Source organism: Centruroides vittatus, unplaced genomic scaffold (genome assembly GCF_030686945.1).
Source record: "Centruroides vittatus isolate TY-2023 unplaced genomic scaffold, ASM3068694v2 contig_651, whole genome shotgun sequence".
Lineage (NCBI taxonomy): Eukaryota > Metazoa > Arthropoda > Arachnida > Scorpiones > Buthidae > Centruroides > Centruroides vittatus.
In genome coordinates this window covers 1471728-1490963 of record NW_027122405.1, presented here as the reverse complement: position 1 = coordinate 1490963, position 19236 = coordinate 1471728, and the positions used below count along the sequence as shown (strand labels likewise).

Genomic DNA, 19236 nt, shown 5'->3' with positions numbered 1-19236 from the left:
ATTCAATGAAAATATTAGATGCAACATTGATTAATTAAACCCTTTTAAACTTCTATTTGCTTTGAAGCTTTATTTGCATAGGTACACGTAGTTTGCGTAAGATAAATCTAAGTATCTTAAAATTGTAATTATTATGGTTATTTAAAGCTCAGATATCTTTAAGTCAACAAAGAAAGAAATACATTAATTTTTAATTTTAAATGCATAAACATGTTATTAAAACCAAGATTGTAACATGGATTTCATTCGTATTTTTTTGTCGAACGAGGTTTCATGTAAGAATCATAAAATAGATAACTAAATAACAACAAATATGTGGAATATATTACGAAACTGACTTCGAGAACATCTTTCGGACTGTCACATTCATAATTATTTAAGTGAAGCCAATATATCCAGAATGAAAGAAGAACACCAAATAACATCTGTAAAGTTTGAATGGCCGTGATGAACATGGCATATTTAACAGGAATCTTCACGTCGATTGATTTTAGAGCAAAATAACTGTACATAAAAGAATGCACGAAAACATTTGTATAAGCGAGTAGAAATCCGAAAGATGCTTCCTTATATGCTGCATACCACATTCCAATTAAAGTTGCCACATGATGATACCAATGCAGAAACATTAGATTCCTTTTTCTCAGTACAATTAGAACAGTATCTCCCAATTCCCATACTTTTGAAAACAGAAATAATGTACCCCAAAATATGAATTGTGGAGATTGTTCCGTAAGCATCTTATCACAAACGATATGATAAAACGGGTAATGACTAAATTCAAACAGAATTTCTGGAATTCCTCTTATAGTCGTGATGATACTATATAGCGCAAGGATACCATTCCAAACGAAAGATGCACGCTTGAGTTCGAAGGCAGGTCTGGTCTTCATATATTCTCGAAGTAAATATATAGCTATCAGGTAGATAGCGGCAATGTAGACTGAATAATACCAATAATTCTGATAGAATCGTCTTATGTCTTCTACGCAGATAATAGTTTCAAATTGATAAGGAGACGGGAAAGATTTGCTTCTGTTGAATGATTTCATTTTTCCCATAGTTGAGAATTCTGAAAAAAAAATTATTTTAATATTAGCAGATATGTTTGATGAATTTCAACGCGTTTTTTTATTATTAATAAAATGCTTCTGTATTTGTTCTCTTATCGTAGGTAACTATGCGTTTGGATTTTCTGGTGCACTGTAGGAAATTATGGTGCAACTAGCTTGAATTTTTAAGTATCAATCAATTAAATTTTTAATTACTTTAAAGAAATCACGATCTTACTGGTTACGCTTCCATAATTCACGTTATTGCAATTCCTTCGTCTCGGTTTTGCGTAACAAGTATACAAAACAAATCGGCATACCCGCATATTTTCACTGTCTGCAATTTAATGCACTTAACTATCAATTAGAAAACAATTAACTTATAATTACTTTCTAATTAATAACGACCGAATTCCCATCCGTCGTTTAACGTGTGAAATGTAATGGTCGAAGCTTTACTCGTGTTTGGAAGAACTTGCAAAAATTCTCCAAGTTTTTGTCGATCAAATGCTTTCGTTTGTTCATAAATTGGAAGAAACAACATTAAAGTATCGAAGGGGATTAGGCCTAATAATTGGATATGCATTCATTTATGTTGCCTGATGGCAGAAAATCGTATGGAATTATTTGTTGAGACATTGACGGATGCAGCATTTGAATTGAAAGTGTCTCCTTTTGCAACAATCATGTCTATTAAAGCTAAAATACAATATTTAGAAGGTATACCAATTGCTCAGCAACATTTAATATGGCAGACTCAAGAGTTGGAAGATGAATTTTGCTTGCAGGATTATAGTATAACAGATGGTGCAACGCTAAAACTGGTTCTTGGAATGAGAGGTGGCTCAATCAATACTCGAAGAGTGTCGGTAGAGAGCAGACAAATTCAAGATATTCCTGATTACGTTGAAGGAAATAGTGATGAAATCTCAGAAAAATTATCAAGTGGACCATTAACTGTCTTAGTGTTTCATGATGGTAACAAAGTACACATGTACAGTATACTATCATTGACAGAACTGACAGCAATATTTCTCGTCTTTCTGGATCAGTTAGAAGTGAGACATCCATCAAAAACTTAACAGATGAGGAGGTGGATGAAGAGACTAGAAAGACGTAAAGAAAATAAAATAACTAGACAAAAATGGCCTTATTACAGCAACAAATGCAATCTCTTTCTATTAAAAAAACATCTAGAAGAAAAGCTCAAGTTACTTCTGTAATAAAAAGTAAATCACCAACATCAGAAAAAATTCCAGAAAATATCAGTTTGTGTGATAAACATTTACGACTACCTCCTCTAAATCCTGAAAATAAAACTGTAACTGTAAATGTGTCCAACAGAATTACAAGTGAGTCAGAGAACTCCCCAGACAGAGAGATTGTTGGTGAATCTTGCAGACTGTTACCACTAGTTGGAGTAAATAACTTGAATTCTTCCATTCGTATTCATAAAAGTTCCCATAAATTAGGCAGTGGTTTATCTAGCCGTATGGAAAATAAGAGTTGTTCTTCCAGTTCAGAAGAAACTAAAAGTAATTCTTCTTGTATGCTCAACCCTAATGATTTAGCTTCATCTAATTCTAATACAATGCAAGGCTTGAAACAAACCATTAGCACTGAATCTCTTCAGTATCTTCCTCCAGCACCACAATCTAATGTTCAGTCTTTCAGAAAATCAAAGAGAAACTTACTTAACTTCCAGCGTCATAATTCCACTAAATTATTGACATTAAGGCCATCTTATAAAACCATCAAATGTTCGGTAACTGATTACCGAAGATCTTAGATAGCCAATCGTCGATTATTGGAACTTGATTAGTGGTTAAATAGCAGTGGTTAAGTACACCATCAAAAGAAGATCAAAATTATAACATCAAATGGGCTGTCAGAATGACTTCGCCTCAAAAATTTGGATCCAAAGAGAGAAATTTACAAAATTCTCATCGTGTAGGATTAGGTGCATTAGTTGCTGTTGGATTACGAGTAATCAAATCTCCAGAAGAGAATGAAGCATGCCAATCTAAATCCAAAGTGGCAAATAAACCGGATAGCAGAGAAGGTGGTAGGCCACGCTCGGGTCAGAAGCTCCCGCCCTTGAAGACAAAAAAGAAGTCGTGCAAAAGATGTGCCTGGTGCAACAAGAAGACGGGGCTGGCAACCAGCTACGTTTGCAGGTGCGGAAAAGAAGAGAAAAAACTTTTTAAATTTATCGAATCGTTCATTGGCCCCTCTAACAGGCGCCAATGAACGATTCGACGAATTTAAAACATTTATTTCCGTTGTGGATTGATACTCGAGTTGTTCTTTTTTCATTGCTTAAGTGGATAGAAATGTCTTAAGGAAACAAGAATGTGTAACAGAAACATGCTGTTAAAGTCGAGACGATACTAAATACAGCGAGGATTCCATTCCATACGAAGAAAGCACGTTTGAGTTCGAAGGCAGGTCTGGATTTCATGTATTTTCGAAACAAGTAGATGATTATCAGGTAGATGGCAGCCATGTAGATTGAATAATGACAATAATTCCGAAGGAATCTTCTTATAAATTCTATATCTATATCAGTTTCAAAAGGATAAGGATCCAGAACAGGTTTGCTTATGTTGAGTAATTTCATATTGAAGTTATTCTTCTATTCCGAAGAAAATAATCTATATCAAAATATCCTTCAAATTTACAGTAGAGAGATCGTTAATCGGAATCAATTGGGGACTGGGGTTGTTCAGATTAGTGATTTGTTCCGATTACCGATTATGTACGAAAAAATACATTAACCTGTCCAATGTTCAAATTTTTCTCCGTTGCGTGTCGCTTCGTGTTGAATTTTTCGTCGATTTTAAGCCTAACAAAAATTTTTATAATAATCGAGGCTATCGTATCGTTAAAAATTATTTCTTCAGTTTGTACAAACAAAATAAATATATTGAAGAATACAAAAACATGAATATTATACTTTAGAAGTAAATCTAGTATCAAAAACGTTCGATTTAGCACGACACAGTCCGACTGAAAATCGTTCCGATTACCGGGGTTCCGATTAATGACTCTCTACTGTATTTGTATTCATTAAAATTATTTAAATGAAACATGATATAAACTACTAGATTATATCACCTGTAAAAATTTAATTTTTTTTCATGAGAAATTTAATTTAGTGTAAAAGTTTTCATATTTACAGTTCTTTCCACTATTTAAGGGAATGACTGTAGACAATATTGCAGAGTGTAAGCAATAGTTTAACTGCTTAAATTTTTCAAAATTTCGAAAAACATTTCTTAAATATCACACAAATTATTAAACAGAATTTAAACATTGTCGGAAGGATTGTACTAATTATTACCAAAAGACTTTTCAGAAAAGACAACACACTTTGAGAAAGTAAACTTATTAGAAAAAATAGTTGATGAATTAACGCCCGGAGAGCGGCCTAGCTACAAAAGGGGCCTGCAGGGCGGAACCGGAATCCGTATCTTAATCCGGATGTAATCGACCAACTGCGAGTTCAGCGCAGGGCGCCGGATCCGCCCAACAAGCAGGCAGTTGTCCCGGGGAACTCCCCCCCCCGCCGAGCGAAGGAGCTCGGATGCCTGTTGCATTACAGATTGTAAGCAACTGGCAATAATAAGTCTATTGTTGAGCTTTGGCTTTTATTAACAATTTTGCGCGTTTATTGCTAATGTATCACAACTCTAAACCATTTATTTACAAAACGGCTTCTCAAATTTTAAAACTTTTATTTGAATTCCATCTGAAACGTCTTAAATTCCCTTCCGAAGTTGCATTTTGTCGTTATCTCGCCATCAAGAAACGAGTGTTGGCATTCAAATTTCTATTAATATTTAAAAATTAGTTTTCAATCGGAAATTTTCTTATTTAAACAAAATTTTCTGTATCCGTGAACACCGACGTCGCTTGCGTTGCTTTCTTCTTTGCTCTTATTTCACTTATCATATTTGCATGCTGACGAAATGTCTGGTGTCATCGGGAGCAGGTTTTTACTAAAAGTCACCTGCTCCTTAATTGTTTTGACAAGTGCATATTTGAATAATTTGCAATAATATCTTTTTCTGTTTCATTTTAAAATAAATCATATTAAAATTTGATTTAATTATGTTGGTTAACAAAAATATTTAAAATTTTTCAGATATTCCCGATTAAGAATGAATATTTACAATATATCAACACATTACGAATTTGAAACCTCTCTCAATGTCGAATATATGAGGAAGTTCCTGCGCAATAATTGGCATTACTCTTTATATATTTCCTTGATGTATGTTATTCTCATTCATATTGTTTACAATTTTATGAAGATGCGACCAGCTGTCAATATCAGACGATTCTCTGCATTCTGGAATGGACTTTTGGCAATATACAGCATCGTTTCTACAATAAGAGTAGCTCCTACTTTTTATTATATGTTCTCACGTTATTCATTCTATTCTGTGGTGTGTGAGAAAGCGATAACTGAAAATAATCCACAGCTTATATTTTGGGGGACGCTTTTTCTTTTTTCTAAAATTTGGGAATTTGGAGACACATTTCTAATTATTTTGAGGAAAGGAAATCTAAAGTTTCTGCATTGGTATCATCACCTCTCCACTTTCATCATACTTTGGTATTGCAGTTTTAGAGAAACAACTTACGGAAATATTCTTTGCTATACAAATGTCGTCGTACATTCTTTCATGTACACGTATTTTACATTAAAATGTATGGATGTGAAAATACCTATAAAGTTTGCAATGTTTATAACCTCTATTCAAACTATGCAAATGTTATTTGGAGTATTGCTTTCTATTTGGGTGTATTGGCTTTTGATAAATGATTATATTTGTGATTGCTCTAAGGATGCATTGCTATATATTTTTATGTTGTATTTAACATATTTGTTCTTGTTTAGTCATATGTTTTATAATTATTATATCAAGCCAATTTATTCTTATAAAAAGAATGAATAACTGAGACAACTGAAATTAATGTACAGTACTGTACATTGAAATAATCTATAATTTTGAATACAGTAGACTGTTTATCGTGATCACGGATAAAATTATCAAAATTTGAATGACTAAACTTAGAAAAATTTTCGGTTATTATTGTCAGAGTTTCAGGTGTTGTTATACAGTATGGTGTTCAGGTGAATTGGAGACACAGTCTCAATAGCCGGAAGATAACGATAACTGACATGATTGCTCATTGTTGGTCTTAACTAGTACTTTAAACATTAAACCTGTAACGAGCAACCTTTACTGAATGTTTAAACACTTCTCATTAACTTTGTCTGTTCAGATATCTCTCTTATAACTCAATTTTCACAAACATCCAATCTACATATGACTTAGAATTTTACGTACACATATTCCCGATGACAATACTTTAAGACATTGCAAGCAATTTTAGTAATTAGCGAAAAATTAAAATTTATAAATAAAATCTGATAACAGATGGTGCTGTACGTAACATAATTGTTAGCACGTAAAACACGTAATTGTTAGCAAACCTATAGATCCTGTAAAAGTCCTTGTCTTTTTCTAGTCGCGCTGTCTACGTAAAACCTTGCAAATAAATTTTCACTCACTTTCCAATAAGTGCTAAGCAAAAATAAAAAAATAAAAAATCGACAATTCAGTGTTTCATACACAAAACTAAACAGTCAAAAATAAACAATATAAAAAGAGGTTTACAGAAACGCTTTTTATTCATATAAATGCACTAAAAAGGAAAAATAAGTTTTTTTACAGCTTTCACAGTATTTTTGGTATTATGCAACCAAATATAAAAGCGTGCGGCGTTCATGTCAAGCCCATAAAAATTGATGGAAAGTGTAACTAAGAATATTTGTAACTTTGTATTACATTGTATAAATAATAAACACAAATTACAATTAAGGGTTTATTCTTTACGTAATCAATTCACGATTGCACTTATTCTTTGGGATTCGGTAATTAGCAACGAGGATTTTCCTCGGCACAACTGTCTTTAAATTTTCATCTTGCTAATTCACATATAACAAAGGGTCGTCACAGTTTGTGATCAATGCATTATTTCTTATCATTAGTTGTTAGCAACGTCCGATAAGCACACGATAATCGATAGCGCATTATATTATATGATATATACTATATGATAATCAATGATATATTAAAATTACTATACTGTAATATATTTCATATCTGTAATTGTTTTAAAAACGTAGATCTACATTTTGACTGATGGATATTAAATTTAAAACTTTTAAAAATGAAAGAACAAGATAAATTTTCATAATGTGTTAAATTAACAAATAAAATTAATATTATAGAATTTTACTGAACACTTTAAATAACAATTAATTTATATTTAAATATTGGATTTGAAATCTGTATAATTAAATCTAATTTTTAACCAAAATTTTATTTTGTACGATTATTTAATGCCATAGTTGTAAGAAATTAATAATAATAATAACAAACATCCAACATTTCTATGTTTAATAAACGTACGAAGATTTTTAAAAGAAGATTAAGTGATGATTTTTTAAAAGTATTATTGATGCTCATAATGTTCTCGTAGCAAATTATACTGATGTACTCGAATTAATGAATAAAGAATGTTTAAAACGCTTATTATTATTATTATATTGACAGAAAATTAAGCATTCACAAATCAATTTATATTATTTTGCAATAATTTCCTATTCGTAAATAAATTTTTGTTTCGTTTAATTCATTGAGTGTTTTTAAGCACAAGTAACCTAAGCACCCAAGTAAGCAGATCAATCGCAGAATTCGTTTCATATGAAACAGACTATGCTATTGCTTACTTAGCTTAGAACAGCGATTCCCAACCCGGGGTACGCGTACCCCTGGGAGTACGCCGTAGGTTGTTTAGGAGTGCAGAAAAAAGTTAGTTATGACAGAAAAATTAATATATTATGACAGAAAAATTAATATATTATGTATCGCAAATTAATAGTATTAAAAAATTACTAGGTAAAAAATGTTCCTTGCAACAATCACAAACTTTATTATACATTTCAAAATGCAAAAATAAAAATAAAAACTTATGCTGCCGATTGTGGAATGCAACAGATCAATAAATATTTCGCAGTCGGTCAATGGTTGTGGGGATACCATTATGCGGGATTAGTGATTATGCTACGGACTTTTGATGGTGGGGTGTGTTACCGTTGTTATTATTATTTCTCAACAATATCTCCACGTCTTGTTTGAAAAAAGTATTTTTTTGTTTATAAAAAGTATTATTTATTGTTAGCAAGGAAAAAGACAGCTAGTTTCTCCAGATTTTCTCTACAAGCGTTAATTATTTATTCAGTAATTTTATTAATTTTTTATTGACAAGACTATGTCTTGTTTATAAAATCGTACTGCTTGCTGTGTTACCAGGATAGAGGTATAAAGGAATACATGTCAGAAGTTGCAATTTGGCACAGAGTATTAAATGCCCAAATCATGCGCGCATAAAAAACCAGACTTGTAGGTACTCAGGGGACCGAGAACCGAGTCAAAATAAAATTCAAAATGGCGACTCTCTCTACAAACAGGAAGTGCGCGAGATTTGCGCATGTCTTGCTCGTTGGAAAGTTGGAAATGCCACGGGAGTACGCTAATGAAAAAAGGTTGGGAACCACTGGTTTAGAAGAACCAATTATTTGGTGACGAACTGAATATTGTATGTAAATTAATATTAACAAATATATATTTTTGATGCGTTAAAATATGGATATATAACTCTTACCATTTGGAAAGATTCGGACTGTTTATAATTTTAAATAAAATTTTGAAAATATAAAAGCAACGCAAAGAAAATACGATTTGTTTTGTCACACTTTATTAATGATTTAATAATGTATTAATACGAGACAAACAACATTATTGAAGTTTCGAGATTCCGGGTTTCCACTGTTGTGCGTTTGATACAAAAAGACTTCTAAGGGTTTAACTTGGTGGGAGAAAACGACACAATACGAGAACAAAGGGATCATACAAAGGGAGAGCGAACGCTTTTATGGAAAACTGGATCCTAATTAAATGTTAGACACTTGAAGGAAACCTGGAAAACTCCGTACAGCCACAAAAATAGATGTATTTAAATAAAAATTTGCTTCAACATTAAAATATTGCGAGAAGTAGGTCAAAAAATTGAGTATTAGTCGTCTGTTCTGAGGGTACGTCCAGGTTTTGAAGTTGTATTTATGTATTTAGCGGTAAAACTTTGGGTCGACCGCGGGCGCGCTTAACGTCCGAACTCGCTGACATCAATCCCTTTATACGGGCATAGAATTTATTAATATATTAGGAGACAAATAAAAAAAATATTTATTTATTAAGCATACTAAATACACACCATAATGCAGGGAGGAAAAAACAAACTTTTACAAATACAAAACTTTTGCGATTAAGTACAATCAACATAAAATACATTAGAACAAAATAACAGAAAAATAACATTAATTAAATTAAATTTAAATTAAATTTGAGAATATCCGCCAGTATAAATAACAACAACACTAAACATTTTATTTCTTACTTACGAAAGACAAAATATTAATAACGAAGCAGCTAATTGACAGATGATCCCAAACTTCAGCAGTTGAACAGAATTTAAAGCAGAGGAATCACGTTCCCTAAGACAAAAGATCAATAGACTCTTTTAAAGAACGAAATACGTTAAATTGAAAGCAAGGATTAGAAAAAACTTTTAGAAAAAAGACATGAAGAGAACAGTATAACCAAAAAATTTTTTCTCGTAGCGATTTAAAACGCACGCAGTTAGCCAAAATCTGCAAAGCATCCAAAAATCTCTTACTATATAAAAATTACACGGCTCTCTGGAATAATTATTTAGGAAATTAAACCAATTACATCTTGCCTGTATAAAAACAGAAACGATAAAAGACACATCCTGATTATATAATGAATTTATCAAAAAAGTAACATCCAGTTCTTTGTATTAGCTATTATATACACTTTTATTTATTTATTTTAATCAATACTGCATAAAAAGTTATTAAAAATGTTAGTAAAGAGAGACCATGCCATGTTCTATACAAATACTAATGAAAGAACGATCCAGTTTATACAAATAAAAGTTTCAAACATACCTTACTTAAATTAGAGTCGTCAAGGTTATAAGTCCTAATAATCTAATTCCCTGGACTTCAAAAAATTAAAAGTTTTATAGGAGCCAAAGAACATTCCATCATAACTAAATGGGCCGATGTACAACGTGGTAAACAAACTAGGCTTGTAATAAATTGGATCTGTATTCCATCATTTATTAAATGAAAACCTCAAATTTCCGAGGCTTATAACAAATAGGGCAAAAACCAGTTTTCAATAAGCGTAAGTAATCATTCAAGTTTCACAATCTAGCAGACTTCCCCATATAAACTATTTTATTCCTGCGTGAATCTTTATTCTAGAGTAATCCGTCCGAAATGAGCGGTTAGCCGAAGAAGTGACTCCTAAATATTTGTAATTCGAAGAGATCTGAATCGGGAATCCTTTAAATCACCATTTATCCGTCTTAAAATTTTTAGCATCTCTACGGAAAACAACAACCTTAGAGTTATTCAAATTTAATTTCGAAACGTTTTCATCTAAATAAGTAGTCAACGAATCAATCAATCGATCTTTCAAGCCCTACCACGGAATCAGATAAAATGAAAATATCGTCAGTATTAGCAAGTATTTTAATTTGAAAACAATTTATTTCTAGAACATCGCTCAAGACGTTGACAACATTGATACGATCGTACAAAAAGACTCTAAACAAAATTGGGCTTAAAATACAACCCTGCTTAACATCGATCTTAAAAACATTAACGAAAAGCAGACACCTCTATCTTTTACTGTAAGCAAAGAGTTTTCGTACAAAGAAGCGTAAAGACACAAGCTTATAACTTAAACTATAACGTAACATTTTTTACCACAACTAGTTTCTGCAAACACTATCAAATGCAGACGATAAATCAACAAAGGTAGCGTACACTTTTCTACGCTTCCTTAAAAAAGTCTTTTGAATAATCGGATATAAAATAAAACTATCATTTAACTTTGAATAATTCACCAAAAAACCAGCCTGATTGTCATGAAATATATCCTTATAATCTAACCATAGAATCAATTTATTCTAGAGAATAGTAGTAAACAATTTTTAAACATGATGACAACCAAATACCTGTAATTACCAGGGACATCTCTCCTCCCATTCTTAAAAATCGGGATTACAATACTTGTCATTTATGACTCCGGAATTTTTCCAGTTTCAAAAATATTTTTATAAAGACTTAGAAGATATGGCTTCAAAGCCTCAATATTCCAAAATTCCGTTGGGATTCACCAAAATCCGGAGCCTTGTTAAACTTAAATCTCTTCAAAGCGGCATCCACTTAAATACATTAAAGTTTTTATTCAAATTTTTATTTATATTTGATCCTATCAATTTAAACAAAAATAATAAATCAAATTCTCCACATAATTAGGGTCATAAGAACCAAATAAATAAAAAGAAGTGAGAATACCGTTGATCGACAGATATAAAACTGGTACTACGAGACTTAGTCCTCTTAACATGATTAAGATAATTCCAAAAGAGCCTGTTATCTTTTCCAAAAGAATTCTGAATTTTACCAACAAATAATTTCTTTTTTGCGAAACAAAATGGTTTCACCAAACTTCGTTCAGTACGTTACAAAAAGCAGACGGTCACCAGACTCACTGTTTCTCAAGCCCTGAGCTCTAGCACTCTGCAATCTAAATCAAACCAAGACCCTGTGCTTTTTTACGTTAAATCCCTTATATATAAGCCAATTCAAAAAGACAATTACTTAAATCCTCCATAGAGCCAAAACAAGTCGAAGTACACATTTCTTCTACTGCCAACGTCAATTCATCCTTTTTAGATTCATCTCAAAATAGCCTTTTAATATTTTTTAATCCTTTATAGGAGCTAAAACTTTTTGCACCAAAAGCCAATCGCAAAATCAAAAGACAATGATCAGAGTGCAAAAACTGATCCATCGTAAAAGAATCATTATCCTTCCAACCTAACGGAAAAACGAGGACCAAATCAATAACAGAACAATCCCGATTAGAGATAAAAGAATATTCACCAGCTTCACCACCTAAACATCTCCCATTAATCATCAGATTTAAATCCTAACATAAATAAAACAACTTGTAACATTTTAATCAATTAATTTGGCTGCAATTTGAAAAAAAATTGTAGACCTATAAATTCCGTTCGTCCGTCCTTCCTTAATCTCGAGAACAGTGTTAGATGAAAAACAAGACCAGATATAGTGGCAAGAAGCCTAGATTAACTATATACGAACTTCCCATTCCAGTCTAGACCAAGAGTTACGTGAATTTAATTCAAAAATTTTCCCTGAATGGAGTTACATAGATGACTGGCACGACTTTGTTGCTATCAGGAAAAGTATGATGTACAGTACATGGGCTTGTTACTACTAATTTGAGATGAACATATATTAAATTGAATAAATTAAGAATTTGATTAAAAATTGCAGGCCGGCATTGTGACGATGTCACAATATAATATAAATATAATTACTCGTAAATCTTTAGATTCTCTTAGCTAAGGACAGTTAATACTAAAATGACTACTAAAAGTTTTAGAAATCACATTCTCCAAATCAATTCTATTGCATTAAAAGCACCACCGATCAATACATTGTCACTGCTTCCATTAATAAACCAACTAAAGTATCAAAAATACTTTGTTCTAGAAAAATAACTGTCAAAGAAAACCAAAACACTTCCCAGTTCGGCACTAAACTTGACAAGGATGAAAAAATCTTCCTGATAAACAACCACAAAAAAGAAGACCTTATCGCTAATATCCATCCCGCACAATAACAAGCTTTAACTTACAATTTAAAAATCTTTCCAAAATAAAGACTGTAACTCTGAAAATATTCAATTAAGTCCAAATATCCATTAGTAGAGCTATACAAAGTTTTAGTAAGAAAGATGTCATCAAATTGTAATAAATAACAATCTGGTTTATTAAACAAACCAGCACAATTACAAACCAAAAATGAAGTACCCATATCCGATAACTACTAGGACGAAACTGCCTTGACTTGATTACAATCAGCGTCATAAAGATATTTCACTCCATCAATAACAATCTTATCGAACAATTTTCATCATTCGCGCTCCTGAAAGCTTTGACTTCCTACCAAAAATATCTTGTAATCCAGGGGAAAAGTTATCATTTACATAAATACCCTCCGGTTTTAGTTCGAAAACCTACTTTTTCTAAATTCAATTTTTCCGGAAATTCAATTAGACGAGGAGGATTACCCATTTTCTTTCCCATTCTTACAGCCTTACTAATCTTAACATCGGGCAATTGTAAAACACGTGCAGTAGATTCGACTACTTTATTTTTTCTTTCTAAACATGATATCCCGAACCTCCTCAACACCGTAAATCATTAAACTTCTTCGCAACGTTCGTTTAATCAACGAAACTACACTCTTCATTAACCTTTTTCCTACCCGCTTCTAGTCTAATAGTCAGATCGACCAAACCTTCATCCACATTTTTAAGCCACTCGGATACGTAATTTAATCTGGAAATCAGTTCCTCGATTTTAGAATTTATGGTTAAGATGCAGTCGCGACAATGCACGTATCCTAGAGGTTAAGGCTTTCTCTTTCAAAAAATGCGCGAAATCTACCACCCTTCGAGAATTTTCTTTTACTGGCCTAAAACTTCCCTAAAACTCGGAGAATACGGCTTTCTTTTCGGATTGACCGCCATTATATCAAAGACTTACCCATAAAAGACAAAATATTAGCAACGAAGCCACCAATTTCTTCAGCAGTTAAACCGAACTTAAAGCAGAGGAATCACGTCCCCTGGAGAGAACAGTATAACCAAATATTTTTTGTAGCTATTTAAAACGCACGCAGTTAGCCAAAATATGCGAAGCATCCAAAATTTTTTTTCACACAAAAATACATTGTTTACTGAATAATTATTTAGGAAATTTAATGCATTACACCTTGCCTGTAAAAGACAAATATTACTAATGAAGCCAACAATTGACAGATGCTACCAAAATCAAAAAATTGAGAAGTAGTCGCCCATTCTGAGAGAACCATCGGCTTTGTAAGCCGAATTTTTGTATTTAGCGGGAAAATTTGGATTATTACCCCAAGGAGTTATTATCCTAGAACCCTTCTAAGTCCTTCCGGTAAAAAGTCTTTCTAAGTCCTTTCTCTTTGATTATAGTTCTACAAAACGTTTCACTTGTTCTATCGACTGCCGGCCAACGCCTTTAATGTCTTTTCTTTTTAAATTTGAAGGAAGTCTGACGGGAATAGATGCGAAAACCTGACAAATAAGTTTTAACAAGTGTACGCTCGCAGTAATTAATTTTCATTGAAAAATCTTTCTAATGTTGAAGCAAATTTTTATTTAAATACATCTATTTTTGTGGCTGTACGGAGTTTTCCAGGTTTCCTTCAAGTGTCTAACATTTAATTAGGATCCAGTTTTCCATAAAAGCGTTCGCTCTCCCTTTGTATGATCCCTTTGTTCTCGTATTGTGTTGTTTTCTCCCACCAAGTTAAACCCTTAGAAGTCTTTTCCGATCAAACACACAACAGTGGAAACCCGGAATCTCGAAACTTCAATATGTTATTTGTCTCGCATTAATACAATATTAAATCATTAATAAAGTGTGACAAAACAAAGCATATTTTCTCCACATTCCTTTTATATTTTCAAAATTTTATTTAAAATTATAATCATTCCAAATGGTAAGAGTTATACATCCATAGTTTAACGGATTAAAAATACATATTTGTTAATATTAATTTAAATACAATAAAATAGAATGATTGAAATTTATTGTATACATCATTAAAATGAAAAGATCAGTTTAGATTATTCATAGTTGTCTCTTATGCAAATGAGACGTAAAGTTAGAAATTTGACAATAGTTCCGTTACAGATTCAAAAACATTTCTAAAGTATTGAAGCCTTCAAAATTGCATTTATTAAATAAAGTTACATTTTATATAAAGTTGATTATAATTTTTTCCTATTACATCAACGTGAAAAATTGAAGTTGATTGTTAAAACTATTTTGACTTTTATAAACTGTATTAATTTGAGTATAAGTTGCCACGAGAACATTATCTATGAGCATCAATAATACTTAAAAAAATCATCACTTAATCTTCTTTAATAAACGTAAAATAACAAGAATCCAACATTTCTATTATTAATACAGTAATATTTTCTTACATTAAATAATCGTACAAAATAAAAACTGTTAAACAAACAACATTTTAAACAATTAGATAATGTATAACTTAAAAGTTTTATTAGTTATAATTACAATACTATTATTAATTAATATAATTTTTTGCATCGCGTAACCTTTCTATGCTTCTGACTAGCGTGTAATTAAAGAAAAATCATTAACTTGAACTACTGTATTGTAGGGAATCCCATTAAAAACGATCAACGTTTGATGCAATCATGAGTAATCCGCGGCCCACGAGATCTCGATATTTGGCCCCAAGGCTTTGGTAATGCAATGTTACTTGTTTTTTTTCTGCCTTATTATGCAGCCCTAATAAATCTGATATTCATGTAGAAGATTATTTAAACTAAATTGATAAATGAAAAGATACGAATTAACTATGCATTACCAGATCTCATATCATCAACACATATTTTAGTAAGTAGTGTAATGGCATGTATGGAGTACGTTTGTATTTGGCCGGTCTTAAGCTTGAAACTACGAAAGAAAGTCTTCGCCCCGCTAGATGCCTATAAAATTCAATTGCGGTCTGCAGCCAATAATGATCTCTCATCATAGGTTTAATGTTTAAAGCATTAGTTAAGATCAATAATGAGCAATCGTTATTTTAAGACGTTAATGTGAAAAGAAAGCCTAGAACATAATATCTGTAACAACACCTGAAACTCTGACAATAATAACCGAAAATTTTTCTAAGTTTAGTCATTCAAATTTTGATAATTTTATCCGTGATCACGATAAACAGTCTACTGTATTCAAAATTATAGATTATTTCAATGTACAGTACTGTACATTAATTTCAGTTGTCTCAGTTATTCATTCTTTTTATAAGAATAAATTGGCTTGATATAATAATTATAAAACATATGACTAAACAAGAACGAATATGTTAAATACAACATAAAAATATATAGCAATGCATCCTTAGAGCAATCACAAATATAATCATTTATCAAAAGCCAATACACCCAAATAGAAAGCAATACTCCAAATAACATTTGCATAGTTTGAATAGAGGTTATAAACATTGCAAACTTTATAGGTATTTTCACATCCATACATTTTAATGTAAAATACGTGTACATGAAAGAATGTACGACGACATTTGTATAGCAAAGAATATTTCCGTAAGTTGTTTCTCTAAAACTGCAATACCAAAGTATGATGAAAGTGAAGAGGTGATGATACCAATGCAGAAACTTTAGATTTCCTTTTCTCAAAATAATTAGAAATGTGTCTCCAAATTCCCAAATTTTAGAAAAAAGAAAAAGCGTCCCCCAAAATATAAGCTGTGGATTATTTTCAGTTATCGCTTTCTCACACACCACAGAATAGAATGAATAACGTGAGAACATATAATAAAAAGTAGGAGCTACTCTTATTGTAGAAACGATGCTGTATATTGCCAAAAGTCCATTCCAGAATGCAGAGAATCGTCTGATATTGACAGCTGGTCGCATCTTCATAAAATTGTAAACAATATGAATGAGAATAACATACATCAAGGAAATATATAAAGAGTAATGCCAATTATTGCGCAGGAACTTCCTCATATATTCGACATTGAGAGAGGTTTCAAATTCGTAATGTGTTGATATATTGTAAATATCCATTTTTAACCGAAAATATCTGAAAAATATTAAATATTCCTGTTAATTCTATATAAAACTGAATAGGTTTAAGTGTCAAGTTTATAATTTCTATTTAAATAATTAACGTAAAAGAAACCTTATAAACAAATTAAATCTTACTTTTCTAAATAATTCATTTCGCTTTATTGCAAATTTCTTCACATATTAATTTTGTCGAATATAAATGTATAAACATAAGTAAAAAATATATAAATATATATATGTATATTAGATTTGTGAACGATCTGATGTAAATTGTCATAGAAAAACAATTGCTGTCTATTTCGGAAAATATTTTAACGTAATGTATGTGAGAAATTATAAAAGAAACGTTTTTAAATATGTCCTGTATTAAATAAATGTTTCATTATTAGAATTTGAAATTCATAAGTTCAGATTAGAAGATTTATGACGGTCGTCCGAGTGGAAACGACGAATGAATTATGCACCTAAATGATGAATGTAGCATTTCTTAAGCTATGATTGCTTTTAACTTGAAAATACAGCCGAATCAATTTGAAGATGACGAAATTTCCTGATTTATGGTTCACAGTTCTGAAGTCAAATCCAGCGAAAATAAACTTATAAACATTTTAACTATTCTGTTTCTGTGTAGCATTTTAATTATAATTTAATCAATAACAAAGTATCTTGTATCTGGTATCGGTAAACTTGAAGCCTAACTTATTCATAATATTTTAGAGTTAGAGAAAATGATGAAATAAGGAAACGTGTTGGGCTTGAAATTATTTCTACAAATGCAAAATATAATTTTATATACAGTCAAACCTGTTTTTGTGCGGTCTTTTTCTGTGCGATTTTTTTTGTGCGGTATATGAAAATTTCAATCAAATTGGAACATAATTGACTCCTGTAAAATTTTTAAAAACTCTATTGGTTGTTTTCTATGACATCAGCAGGTTTTTTCATTTTTTATTCAGTAAAATTTTTTTCTCATACGTTTATTTCGGTCCCCTCTTATTTTAATAGCATAAAAACCATAAATATTATGTTATATTTGAACAGATGCGGTAAGTTAGCTTCCCTCCAGCTTTAGACTGCAGGTGTGAAATTTCACGCCTTGTAAATGAAATAACACTTCCTGCAGCTATATTTATCAAATAAAATCATTATTTAACGATTATTTTTAACTTTTTAATGTTAGATTCGTATTTAAGTGGAAATAATTAATTAATATAAAAATTAAAATTCTTAGAGGATTTTTTCCCCATTACGTGTTGCAGAAAAAGGCCCAAGGAGTTAAAAAAGGAATTCCTAGTTATTTCGTACGGTTTCGAGTTATTTTCTACGTGAGACTTTTTTTATGCGATCCCTATTCACCGCATAAAAAATATTTTTTAATTGTGTTGCGAAAACTATTTTTTATAGCCACTCGTGAAGTTTCGCGCGATTTTTTTATGCATTTTCTTTTATGCGGTCCCTATCCCCCGCATAAAAACAGGTTTGACTGTATAATAAAACAGATAAACAATAAAAATATTATGTTAAAACTTATTATTTGGAGAAAATATCACACCAAATATGGCAGGAACTTACCATTTACGTGCTATCTGATAACAAGAAATTGGAAACAGCTTTGTGTTATCTGTAGTGTTTTTGGGAGAATTTTTTCACTCTGTGGCTACTAAGAGAGCCTTTCTTCTATGCTTATTTTCACTCCGGCCAGGCCCACAATGGAGTAGTCGGGTGACAAGGGACGAGGCTCAACATAAGCGGGACAATCGCCCATGGAAAATTTCTGCGGTTCATTTGCCCGCACAAATTTGAAAACGTAAAAACACACAAACTTATACATGAAATAAAAGTTTGGGTGTTAAATTTCTAAATGTGATCTCACAAAATGATTTCAACTTATAGAAACAGAGAATGCATTGAGTCTATGATAATACAGAACACCATTATTTCATCTTATTTCGTCCCGATAAACTGAAATAAGGTATGTTCTGAAATAACCATAAATAAATTACCATCTGACCATTCCACGAAAAATTAATCGCAGTGGTCAATTTTAGACGGCTTATAATGATATGAATACTAAACAAAAGGTGTTATATAATAAGTAAAAAATAATATTGTGAAAGAATTATTCATAATTATAACCAATAATGCCGAATGAAATTGTTTTATTTTTTAATTATTTTAAAAAAGCTTTTCATTTATTAAATAAAATTACAAAAAGGCAAAGTTTTGCATTGTGTTCGTGTAATAATTGTGTA

The 19236-nt window shown here is 31.3% G+C and overlaps 1 protein-coding gene across 1 annotated transcript; it reads right to left on the bottom strand.

Annotated features, from left to right (window-relative positions):
• Positions 1–242: 242 nt before the first annotated feature.
• LOC136979850 (very long chain fatty acid elongase 6-like) lies at positions 243–1061 on the bottom strand. The gene has a single exon (XM_067275873.1). It carries the CDS (start codon positions 1059–1061, stop codon positions 243–245), a length of 819 nt encoding a protein of 272 aa, XP_067131974.1.
• Positions 1062–19236: the final 18175 nt, after the last annotated feature.

Bases quoted from the DNA above. Each gene is read 5' to 3' on its own strand.
- LOC136979850 (XM_067275873.1), bottom strand. From the start codon at position 1,061: ATGGGAAAAATGAAATCATTCAACAGAAGCAAATCTTTCCCGTCTCCT.